At 50.7% G+C, this 13,151-nt stretch overlaps 1 protein-coding gene across 6 annotated transcripts in view; it reads right to left on the reverse strand.

The window, feature by feature from the left end:
- The window catches only part of elmo3 (engulfment and cell motility 3), an 82,209-nt gene that overhangs the window by 13,658 nt on the left and 55,400 nt on the right, over positions 1-13,151 (reverse strand). For 3 of the 6 annotated variants that reach the window (XM_078401703.1, XM_078401704.1, XM_078401705.1), the window contains exons 14-15: positions 13,018-13,126; positions 11,710-11,846 (exon numbers count right to left, since the gene is read on the reverse strand). In XM_078401703.1, coding sequence (XP_078257829.1) covers positions 11,710-11,846; positions 13,018-13,126 — 246 coding nt within the window. Of the gene's footprint in view, positions 1-6,064; positions 6,442-6,709; positions 6,938-8,716; positions 8,799-11,709; positions 11,847-13,017; positions 13,127-13,151 lie in introns of those variants that run through there. The other 3 variants (XM_078401707.1, XM_078401708.1, XM_078401709.1) reach the window with 3 other exon arrangements.

Consider the following 13,151-nt stretch of genomic DNA (forward strand, 5'->3'; position numbering starts at 1 on the left):
CCTGAACGTCAGTATTAGAACTGTACGGCTGTGTTGTATGGGGCAGTGAATCACACTCGTGTGGCCTGGAGTCATATGTGTGACTCATTGGAAAAGACAGTAGGGTATCTTCCTATTTGGGTTTACACCAACCAAACAACTTCAAGGCAATCCTCATTTCAAACCCCAATTCAGATCATTAACCCTTAGGCCTCCTCGGTCATGGCTGACCATGGGTGATGCATCCTAGTTGGCTGCTTGCTCCAAACCTCTGCTAGAGCAGCGTCGCTTGTGGCTGAAGAGACCAATGCGGGAGTGACAGTCTCTGTCACAAAGGTCACATTTGTGTGTGGTCTCTGGTCTGTTGAAGTTGCTGCGCTCCTCTCTGCATGCCCGCTTGTCTGCCGCTGCGTTCATCACTTTCTCTTCCCCCGTTTTGAGATGTTGGTTCAGGGTACCTCTCCACCTTGTACGGTCAGCTGCAAGGCTCTCCCAGGACTCCACGTTGATGTCGAGCGCCTTCAAATCTTTCTTGCAGACATCCTTGTAACGTAGCTGGGGGCGGCCAATGGTTCTCCTCCCAGATGTCAGCTCTCCATAGAGGATGTCTTTTGGAATACGGCCATCCTCCATGCGGTGGACATGGCCCAGCCACTACAGCCTGCGCTGCCCGAGTAGAGTACATACTCGGAAGGCCAGCGCGAGACAGAATCTTGGCGTTGGACACTCTGTCTTGCCAGGATATACCCAGGACACAGCGGATGCTTCTAAGGTGGAAGGTGTTGAGTCTTATTTCCAGTCTGGCATTATGTAGTCCATGTCTCACTGCCGTACAGCAGCGTGCTGTTGACCCAGGTGTTGTAGACTGCTATCTTTGTCTCCACTGTCAGCTTTGGATTGCTCCACACTCGAGTTGTGAGGCGAGTGAGAGTTGTAGCTGCCACCCACTCTTCCGAATAACCATTGAGCCATTTCTGTTTGCTGGAACTCCCTGTGTCCTATTCAGCCTCTTGGGTTGTGAAGAGTTCTTTATGCACTGACACCACGAAAACCAGGCCAGGATTGAAAGTCCACCCTCCTGCTGTCTGTGCGATCAAACTGTGCAGTCATTGTTGATAATTTGGCATTGATAATTTGATCTGAATTATCAGCACCATGGGCAGATATTTTTTTTAGCCTGCATCACATTTTAATTATCAGCCATCATTCTATCTTGATGCTCCCTGCTTTTGATCTGGTTTGCAGTTTTTATTCCCTCACCCACCTATGTTAACAAACACCTCAGTTTGTGTCTCCATTAGATAACCACTCACCTTTTTAGAGATGGCAGCCCCACCCTTTCATTGGAATGCACTGATGTTTATTCACTAATATACCAGTAATTACCTTTCAATCATTTTTTTTTAAAAGGAAAAGACTTCATGGTTGGGATGGCAACTGGCATGTGTACTATTGTCTGACTTCTGAATAGGTTACTTCCCGGTAACCCATTTCCCCACCCTCTCCCTCTCTTTAGCCCGTCATTTATTGCAGGCTGTCAGCTGTTTTCTGTCGAACCAGCTGCTAATGTTTCTCCCCTTCAACTGAAATTGCTGGCAAAGTGCTAATGCTTATCCAAACATTCAATTAACATTAGTGTCAGGAGTCGGCCCCTTTCCAAACCAGTTGCAGTACCTCCTTGCAAAGCCCCAAAGCCAAATCTCAATCACCATTCCCTCACATTATCCACCATCTGGGTTATTTATTTGTTTGTGAGCTGCACCCTCCCCCACCACCTCCGGGGGAGGGCAGAGAAACCTCACTAAAATAAGACCCAGGGCTGTGCCTGACATCTGTGCAAATGCTGGTGAACTACAGCCACCGTACGCTGTTGGGTTACGACTGGAGGTAGATAGGGGATTGTAGAGGAATGCACTCAACTGATGTACCACAGAAAGCGCATCAGAAGGAGACGTCTCTCAGCCCAAGATCGACACAAAATGCTGGAGTAACTCAGTGAGACAGGCAGCAACTCTGGAGAGAAGGAATGGGTGACGTTTCGGGTCGAGACCCTTCATTTCTTTCTCCTTCACCAATGAGAGAAGGAAAACAGAAGGCTTCATGGGTGGCACAGTAAGTGGCACAGCGGTAGAGTTGCTGCCTTACAGCGCCAGAGACCCGGGTTCGACCCTGACTACGGGTGCTGACCGTACCGAGTTTATACGTTCTCCCCGTGACCGCGTGGGTTTTCACCAGGTGCTCCGGATTCTTCCCACACTCCAAAGACACGCAGGTTTGTAACCTATTTGGCTTCTGTAAATCGTCCCTCTTGTGTAGGATAGAACTAGTGTATGTGTGATTGTTGGTCGGCATGGACTCGGTGGGTGTGTTTCCACAGATGTATCTCTAAACTAAACTAAGAGACTGGGCTGTTTGGCCCTCGTGCTGGCTTCCAGCCTATGCAGCTTTTTATAACTCAGGCACTCTACTCCCAATAACACTCTTGTGAATCTTTTTTACACCCTTTCCAGCTGGGTGACCAGAATCACACACAATACTGTACTCCAAGTGTGGTCCCATGCCACCAGGATAGACAATGGCCGTTCTCTCGCACACCAGGCAACCAGGGCCACAGGTTCCGCTGCAAGAAGCTTGCTGGGAGCAGGCCGGAAGAGATTGGAACCCGGGAAATGTGTAGCGGGATTTCCCAATGGTTCTTCCAAGCGAATCAGACCTTGGATCAGAATCCAGAACAGCATGAGGCCGGGAGCAAGACTGAGATGCAAACTATCAATAGACAATAGACAATAGGTGCAGGAGTAGGCCATTCAGCCCTTCGAGCCAGCACCGCCATTCAATGCGATCATGGCTGATCACTCTCAATCAGTACCCCGTTCCTGCCTTCTCCCCATACCCCCTCACTCCGCTATCCTTAAGAGCTCTATCCAGCTCTCTCTTGAAAGCATCCAACGAACTGGCCTCCACTGCCTTCTGAGGCAGAGAATTCCACACCTTCACCACTCTCTGACTGAAAAAGTTCTTCCTCATCTCCGTTCTAAATGGCCTACCCCTTATTCTTAAACTGTGGCCCCTTGTTCTGGACTCCCCCACCATTGGGAACATGTTTCCTGCCTCTAATGTGTCCAATCCCCTAATTATCTTATGTTTCAATAAGATCCCCCCCTCATCCTTCTAAATTCCAGTGTATACAAGCCTAATTGCTCCAGCCTTTCAACATACGACAGTCCCGCCATTCCGGGAATTAACCTAGTGAACCTACGCTGCACGCCCTCAATAGCAAGAATATCCTTCCTCAAATTTGGAGACCAAAACTGCACACAGTACTGCAGGTGCGGTCTCACCAGGGCCCGGTACAACTGTAGAAGGACCTCTTTGCTCCTATACTCAACTCCTCTTGTTATGAAGGCCAACATTCCATTGGCTTTCTTCACTGCCTGCTGTACCTGCATGCTTCCTTTCAGTGACCGATGCACTAGGACACCCAGATCTCGTTGAACATCCCCTCTTCCTAACTTGACACCATTCAGATAATAATCTGCCTTTCTATTCTTACTTCCAAAGTGAATAACCTCACACTTATCTACATTAAACTGCATCTGCCATGTATCCGCCCACTCACACATGCCTGTCCAAGTCACCCTGCAGCCTTATTGCATCTTCCTCACAATTCACACTACCCCCCAGCTTAGTATCATCTGCAAATTTGCTAATGGTACTTTTAATCCCTTCATCTAAGTCATTAATGTATATCGTAAATAGCTGGGGTCCCAGCACCGAACCTTGCGGTACCCCACTGGTCACTGCCTGCCATTCCGAAAGGGACCCATTTATCTCCACTCTTTGCTTTCTGTCTGTCAACCAATTTTCTATCCATGTCAGTACCCTACCCCCAATACCATGTGCTCTAATTTTGCCCACTAATCTCCTATGTGGGACCTTGTCGAAGGCTTTCCTGGAGTACTGTGTGCCTGGAGTACTGTGTGCAGTTTTGGTCTCCAATTTGAGAAAGATATCGTCAGGGACCCGAAGATCTTTGGAAACAAACTTCAGCTTTCACGGCACTCGATTAAAGTTTTGCCTTTGATCAACAGGGAGTGAGCAGAGTCACGGATCACCGTGAAGTGGGTCACGATGAGCGAAGGGGTGAGGGAGCGAGGACAGGTGATGGTGGGAGATGAAGGCAGGTGGGGTAGAGAGAGAGAGGAAATGGGAGAAGGTGAAGGAAGGGGAGGTGACAGGAACGAAGAGGAAGAAGGTGAGAGGTGAAGGGAGGTGAAAGGAGAGGAGGAAAGGGAGGAATTGGAAAAAAGATGAAAGGAGGGGAAGGGAGAGGAGGAAGATGAATGGAGTTTGATGAAAGCAGGGGAGGAGAGAGGAAAAAACAGAGAGACAGAAGGAACAGGGGGGGGGGGGGGGAGGAGAGGAGGAAGGTGAGGGCCATAGGGAGACTGGAGGGAGGTGAAAACATTTTCAACAAAGTGAACGTTGTACAGCTCCCTCGCACAGAAAGGGTTTAGAGCAGAGATTGATGCCAATAGCCTGGGGCAGCCCGGTTAATGTAGAGGAAAGGACAATAGACTGGAAAATGAATGCCAGAGATCAGAGAGGGGGGTCTAAAATAATCAGTCGGCACCAGTATCCATGGCTACTGATTAATTTCTGATGGGGGAAGTGTGCTGCGTGAGGAAGCCAGTGGGAGACGAGAGTGAAGGTTTGGGGGGTGGGGGGGGGAGGGGGTGTTTGGAGAGACCGGGAGAGGTGAATCTGGGACAGACCAGGAGAGGGGAGCTGAGGGTGTGGGACAGACCACGAGGGGAGAGGGACTGGGGGATGGGAGAGGAGGTTGGGGGTTGAAGATACCAGGAGGGAGGGGGAGAACAGGGGGTGGGGTGGTGGGGGGCTGGGAGACACAGTGAGGAGAGAGGGGGGATTAGAGAGGGGAGTGGGGCCGAGGGGTAGGTGAGACTGGGAGAAGAGGTTGGGAGCTGACAGTGCGGCTTAGAGAGACCAAGGGGGGCGGATGTAACTGGTGGTGGGAGAGACCGGGAGAGTGGAGGGGCTGGGAGACACTGGGTGAAGGGAGGCTGGGGGTGGTAAGGACCGATAGGGGAGAGGGGCCGGCGGGTGGGAGAGCCCGGGAGAGGGCCGCTGAGGGGTTGGGGAAGAGAAGGCTGGAGGATGAGGGAGGTTCTGAGGTACAGGATAGACCGGGAGGGGGTCGCTGGGGGGTCGGGGGGGGGGGGGGGGGGGGGAGGGAGTGCGAGAGACCAGGAGGAGGTCAGGGTGATGAGTCTCAAGCCCTGCATCAGATATGTCGCCGAACAACAGCTTGACAATGAACAAACCTGGGCACATCTTTTTTACGTGGTTGTTCCTAAAAGTAAACTAAACAAACAAAGATCAGGAGGAGGCCAGTCAACCCCTCCAACCTGTTCCACCACTTAACACTTGACTTCTGTACATTGTAAATTGTCCCTAGTGTGTAGGATTACTGGTTGGTGCAGACTCGGTGGGCCGAAGGGCCTGTTTCCACGCTGTATCTCTAAAGTCTATCAACTTGAAACGTCACCTATCCACGTTCTCTAGAGATGCAGCCTGACCCACTGAGTTACACGTTGCGTCCTTTTGAAGATCATGGCTGAGTTGTATCTCACCTTCACTTATCTGACTCAGTTCAGGTCTAGTAAAGCACCAAGATGGCAGAGGAGGCCAGGGCAGGGGAGGGCAGGGCAGGGGAGGGGAGGGGAGGGGAGGGGAGGGGAGGGGAGGGGAGGGGAGGGGAGGGGCGCATTCAGAAGCAGAAAGATCACAACACCCACTATTCCACACACAAGGGACATGCATTCGCTATGCCCCAAGACCCTCCCCATACAAGATGCCAGGTATTCCTTGAGATAAAGAAAGTGGATCTCTTGACTCACAGACCCATTTCCCTTTTAAATAAGTTCCATCCAACCTTTTGAAATGGGCAGGTGATAACAAACGTCAACCTCTGGGTTCCCACCTTCTGTGTCTTCGTGCCACAATTACACCCGGGTGATGTGCGGCACTTTCAGAGAAAAGGAGAAAACAATCGGTGTCTTACCTTAAAAGAGATCCTCACCTCGTCTCCAACATCTTTACAGAGTTCTTAGTGAGGGGGGGGGGGGGGGGGGGGGGTAAGAGATTCTCCAGCCTGTCCTTTCAATCACCCCTACATCTCCTCCTTTCAACACTGGGGGAAGCTCATCAGCATTGAAAGATGTAGTGCCAGCAGAAATTGTTCCGGCTCCAACATCCACACTGTCTCTCAGCCCCTACACTTGTTCACTCTTCCCTGCATGGACCTTCTCACGTACCACGGTGTTCAGCCTTCCCCACCCTCACCCTCTGACTATCTACAATCGGGTCTCTCACACTATACTTCAATGCCCTCTCTCCCTCCCTATCTCTCTCCCTCCCTGTCTCTGCTACCTCTCTCAGTCTCTGCTACCTCTCTCAGTCTCTGCTACCTCTCTCAGTCTCCCTTCCCTCTCTGTCTGCGCTACTTCTCCCTGTCTCTCCTACCTTTCGCACCCACAAACAAGCTCAGTGCTGCCCACTGCAATATCCTGGGTGAGAGAACGAGTGCTGACCTATTGAGGAGTGGGGAAAAGACAAAATCCAGCCCAGCAGAGGTCCACACGACATCATCTGCACCTGCTCCATCGACCTGTTCCTGTTGGGGGGCTGGGTGGTGGGAGCTACTTGCCTCGCCTGGGGAGTCTCGCCTCGCCTGGGGAGTCTCGCCTCGCCTGGGGAGTCTCGCCTCGCCTGGGGAGTCTCGCCTCGCCTGGGAAGTCTCGCCTCTCCTGGGTAGTCTCGCCTCGCCTGGGGAGTCTCGCCTCGCCTTGCCTGGGGAGTCTCGCCTCGCCTCGCCTGGGGAGTCTCGCCACGCCTGGGGAGTCTCGCTGCCGGCTCAGGAGCTGTTAACCTTTCAACATGCTCATCCGCCCCCTTCTGTTCTAAACAGCAAACTGAGCTGGAGCTACCGCCTCGCAATTAATGTTATATATCACGTAGCATTAACTTTAACCCATTGTATGCCCGATCCTGTTGTCAGTGACAGGATCTGCAGGTTTAGGGCAGATTCTAGTGATGTGGGTTTCATTTTCTCCAGCGAGATATATCTCTGCTGCCTTGCCTGCCCATGTAATCTCCCCACCCCCCTCTCCCCAATCAACACACCCAAGGACCATTCTCAACATCACTCGAGCTGATCCAGGGGACACCATTCCACCCAAGCCCCTGAGGCACCTCAGTGAGAGTGAGAGGATTATCCAGAAGATGGACATCAGTGGGAGCAGCGGGTGGCACTGCTACCCCGGACAATCTTTGATCGGACTTTACTGGCTTTATCTTGCACTAAACGTTATTCCCGTTATCATGTGTCTGTACACTGTGAATGGCTCGATTGCAATCATGTATTTTCTTTCCGCTGATGGACACAAAACGCTGGAGTTACTCAGCGGGTCAGACAGCATCTCTGGAGAAAGGGAATAGGTGATGCTTCGGGTCGAGACCCTTCTTCAGACTGCTTTCCGCCGACTGGTTAGCACGCAACAAAAGCTTTTCACTGTACCTCAGTACACGTGACAATGAACTAAAGTAACTAACTCCGGAACCAGGATCCAGGCCCAGTCTAGAGGGCCAAGCCCAGCAGGTGTGCTACGCTGCCAGAGGCACCAGCTTCAGTACGAACCAGCGTCCCATACCACAGTTCCACAAACACAGCCACGGCAAGTCCTGCGGCCAATATCCATTCCTCAGCCAACACCACTTTGTTTTGCGGATAGACACAAAGTGCTGGAGTAACGCAGCGGGTCAGACGGCATCTCTGGAGAAAAAGGATGGGTGATGTTTCGGGTCGAGATTCTTCTTCAGTTCCTTTCTACACATCTAACCACTGTGTTTTTGTGGAGGTTGTTCTGCACAAAGTGGGTGCTGAACCTCCTACATAACACATTCACTTAATTCATTGGCTCTAAAGCATTTTGGGGAGATTCTGAGTGGAGACATGGAGCACAGAAACAGGCCTTTCGGCCCAACTCATCCATGGGGACCGGGCTTTATAACTATGCTAGTCCCATTTGCCAGTGTTTGAGCTGTGTTCCTCTAAACCTTTGGTATCTGAAGAAGGGTCTCGACCTGAAACGTCACCCATTCCTTCTCTGTGTGGATCGCCCTCGGGACACAAAGATGGCCGGCCGAGGAAAGGAGAGGGATGTCGGTTCACGGGAACTGCTCCGGTACGTCGAGCGCGTGGACTGACCGGACTTTGGGAATAGTGCCAAAACATGGATGTGCCTGCATGTGCAATATATGCAAAAAGAGTTTCACAGGGCAATTGCATATCTGACAAATGAAGCACCATTGAAGCATTGAACCTTTGGCATGAAGATGAACACAATGGAGTGAAGATGAACACTGTGGAGTGAAGATGAACACAATGGAGTGCGGATTGGTTCTTGGTCCTCCAAAATATTCCAAATGGAATTTAAACTGGAGGTGCCAGAGTGTGGATGACCACTGTAGAGTGCGGATGAACACTGTGGAGTGAGGATGAACACTGTGGAGTGAGGATGAACACTGTGGAGTGGGTTCTTGGGATCGGAAGGGGTTTGAGTGAACATGTAGCTCTGCCCATAGCATGTTTGCTCCTGCCCCACCTCTAGCAGCATCTCCTACCTGGCTGCACCCACACCTTGCCCTTCCTTACCTTGCGTCCCTCGCTGGGAGTTGTGCACTTGGCGTTGCTGGCTGCGGGCTGAGTGAGTGGGGAGGACATGTCCACACCACGGTCTGTGTCCACCTCCGCCCGCGGCTGACCACTTAGATCAAGCGCCGGAGGGGCACCAGTAGCCGGGCCGATATACGGCAGGCTCCGGATAAAACTATAACAAAACCACCCGGGGATGCAGCTTATTAATTTCTCTGCAGCGACTCGCAAAACACTCTCCGTGCTGACACCAGCACATCCCCAGCACAATGGGCTGTGGTGCTGTCCAATCAGGCCTGGGCCTGGCCAGCTTGTGTCAAGCCCCTGTCACAGGGACCTTCATCAGCTATTTACTTGGCTGCAAGCCAGCAGTGCCGGCAGCTCACTAAAACTCAAGCAAACCCATTTCAAAAATTGTTTGCTCATTTGCAGCAAAGATTCATTAAAAATTGAGGCCAGGATTAGGACACGGCAAAGTCATGCAGTGTCAGGGCAGAGGCAGGATAAATACTGCTCCGTGATCAGTTAACTACCCCGTGTTGGCACCATGGACACTGTTGGCCCCATTTTTCCTCAGCATGGTCGTTTGTCCACAGATCCCATGCATCAGGGGGACTGGTCTCAGGTGCAATTCATGCACTGCTGCCTAGGCTGGCTGATCCAGCAAATAACTCGTGATCACCCACCCCACAATATCACCAACCCCACAATATCACCCACCCCACAATATCACCCACCCCACAATATCACCCACCCCACAATATCACCCACCCCACAATATCACCCACCCCACAATATCACCCACCCCACAATATCACCCACCCCACAATATCACCCACCCCACAATATCACCCACCCCACAATATCACCCACCCCACAATATCACCCACCCCACAATATCACCCACCCCACAATATCACCCACCCCACAATATCACCCACCCCACAATATCACCCACCCCACAATATCACCCACCCCACAATATCACCCACCCCACAATATCACCCACCCCACAATATCACCCACCCCACAATATCACCCACCCCACAATATCACCCACCCCACAATATCACCCACCCCACAATATCACCCACCCCACAATATCACCCACCCCACAATATCACCCACCCCACAATATCACCCACCCCACAATATCACCCACCCCACAATATCACCCACCCCACAATATCACCCACCCCACAATATCACCCACCCCACAATATCACCCACCCCACAATATCACCCACCCCACAATATCACCCACCCCACAATATCACCCACCCCACAATATCACCCACCCCACAATATCACCCACCCCACAATATCACCCACCCCACAATATCACCCACCCCACAATATCACCCACCCCACAATATCACCCACCCCACAATATCACCCACCCCACAACCTACAATGGCCCATTATGGGCTCCACCTTTCCTTGATCATCTTGCTCCCTGCATACCTTTTAGTCATTTGTCCTCTGTACCTTCTATATCTCTCGTTTCCCTTTCCACTGACTCTCAGTCTGAACAAGGGTCTCGACCCAATACGTCACCTACTATTCCTTTTCTCCAAAGATGCTGCCTGACCCGCTGAGTTCCTCCAGCTTTTTGTGTCTCTTTGGTTTAAACCAGCATCTGCAGTTCCTTCCTCATAAGTTGATAAGTTGTAGGAGCAGAATTAGGCCATTTGGCCCATCAAGTCCACTCCATCATTTAATCATGGCTGATCTATCTTTCCCTCTTAACCCCATTCTCCTGCTTTCTCCTCATAACCCCTGACACCCGTACTAATCAAGAATTTATCAATCTCCACCTTAAAAATATCAATTGAAGGCTTCCACAGCCGTCTGTGGCAATGAATTCCACAGATTCACCACCCTCTGACTAAAATTCCTCCTCAACTCCTTTCTGAAGGTACATCCTTTTATTCTGAGGCTCTGGCCTCTGATCCTCGAATCTCCCACTAGTGGAAATATCCTCCCCTCATCCGCTCTATCCAGGCCTTTCTCTATTCGGTAATCCTACACAATTCAATGGAAGGGACCCGCAGAGGAGGGGAGGGTATATTGGGACAGGCAGCCTTGGACCTGTAAGCCAGAGGTGCACCAGGTAAATAAGGGAGAGGAGATGTTTTGAAGGGGTAACAGGTAGATATGATGTGCAGCACAGACATTGTGAGCCGAAGGAAGGGCCTGTTCGTGTTCTATGTTCTACGTCACAGAGGGGAAGGGAGAATGGGGAGATAAAGGTGGAGGAGGGAGAAAAGAAACTAGCAAAAGTAACTCAAAGTCAAAGACCATCAATTCTCAAGATTTTTCCCATGAGAGAAACCCAATATCATTGAGCAGTGCTGTGATTCCCCTGATAGCTGTGATCACGTCCCTAGTCTCTATCTTTAGACATACAGCATGGAAACAGGTCCTTCGGCCCACCGAGTCCCTGCCGACCAATGATCCCCATACACTAGCACTATCCTAAACACAAGGAACAATTTATAATTTACAGAACCCAATTAACCTGCAATCTTGTACATCTTTAGAGTATGGGAGAGCACCAGATCACCCGGAGAAAACCTATGCAGTCACAGGGAGAATGTACAAACTCTGTATGGGAATCACCCATAGTCGGGATCAAACCCGAGTCTCCGGCGCTGCAAGGCAGCAACTCTACCGCTGCGGCACTGTGCTCAGCAGCACTGACAGCACAACCACAGTATTGGGGAGGTCAGATCAACCGGACGGGGACAAAGTCAACCTTCCCAAACATCTTGTGGTTTGGACACCTCTTGTAGCAACAAGTCCCATATTGATCGAATATCCCCTGTGTACGTTGCCTAGAGCGAAGCACGACCCATTGTTGCCACCTATGTCTGTTCAACGACAGATTGAACAGCTCACACAAAGGTCATTGAACCCCATCCCCATTCTGGCCCGACTCAACTGTGCCTCGTCTTCCTCAAGTTCCTTCAAGTTATAGTTGGATGGGTTACCTTGTCAAAGTCTTCTTGTGTGGCTCGCATCTCCTTCCACGTCTTGTTCAAGAGCTGGATGCAAATACAGAAGAATTCTTCAAAGACCCTGTCCTGGGCAAAGAACATGGGATAGAAGTCCTGCCCTGTTTCCGAGGCTGTGGAAAAGAAGGCAAGACGCTTTTAGAAGACAATTAAACCACTGACATGTTAATCTGGCCTGTTTTATTGTGTTAATTTGAAGGAAAAAAGAGGGGCTGGATCTTCACTGGGTTCTGCAATGGGGTGAGGGACATAGGTTTAAGGGTGGTGTTAGTGCAAGCAGGATTTAACAGCAGTGTGTCTTAGGTGGTACAACTGGTAGAGCTGTTGCCTCACAGCGCCAGAGACCTGGCCTAGTCCTGATCTCCAGTGCTGTGTTTGTGTGTGTGTGTGTGTGTGTGTGTGTGTGCGTGCGCGCGCGTGGAGTTTGCACATTCTCCCTATGACCACGTGGTTTCCTCCAGGTTCGGTTTTCTCCCACATACCAAAGACGTGCTTGTTTGTATGTTAATTGGTCTCTGTAAATTGCCCCTAGCATGTAGGGAATGGATGAAAAAGTGACGGATCATTTCGTCAGTTGATTCACAGGGTGCACACGAGATCACACATCAAGGAGAGGATCCTGGCACACCAAAGCTACAAGGTCCACAGATGGCATGGCAACCAGCTCAATTACATCAGGAGACACCGACGAGATGGTGGAAGTTTTTGGTAGAAGTTTGCCAGTGCTGTACTTCACCAGACCAGCTCCAGGGCAAAGCTAACCCAACACAACCACCCTCAAACCCCTCCACACTCACAAGGAACAACTCTCTCTTTTTAATCTGATGACAAGCTGTAACAAAGGATGCAGGAAGGAAATGCAGATGCTGGTTTAAACCACAGATAGACACAAAATGCTGGAGTAACTCAGCGGGTCAGGCAGCGTCTCTGGAGAAAAGGAGTAGGTGACTTTTTGGGTCGAGGTTGTTTGATGAACTCCCATCACCAACTAGAGAGCGGTCCTGAGCTACCATCTACTTCATTGGAGACCCTTGGACTATCTTTAATTGGACTTTGTCTTGCACTAAACGTTATTCCCCTAATCCTACATCTGTACACGCTGAGCGGCTTGACTGTAATAACGTATAGTCTTTCCGCTGGCTGGATCGCACGCAACAAAAGCTTTTCACTGTACCTCGGTGCACGGGACAATTAACGAAACTAAACCCCTCCAGGCTCCCAAGGAACAACTTCCTCTTTTTAATCAGATTACAAACTGTTACAAAGGATGAGTGAGGAACTCACGTGGGTCTCCGATCTTCAGTATCTCACAGAGGATGATGGTGAGCTGAATACTCCCGCGGCCAAACGGACACTCGTGCTTGTCCTCACGACTGCTGTTCTCCAGAACGAACTGTTCATTGGGAGGGGTTGAAGCA

Source organism: Rhinoraja longicauda, chromosome 6, assembly GCF_053455715.1.
Source record: "Rhinoraja longicauda isolate Sanriku21f chromosome 6, sRhiLon1.1, whole genome shotgun sequence".
Lineage (NCBI taxonomy): Eukaryota > Metazoa > Chordata > Chondrichthyes > Rajiformes > Arhynchobatidae > Rhinoraja > Rhinoraja longicauda.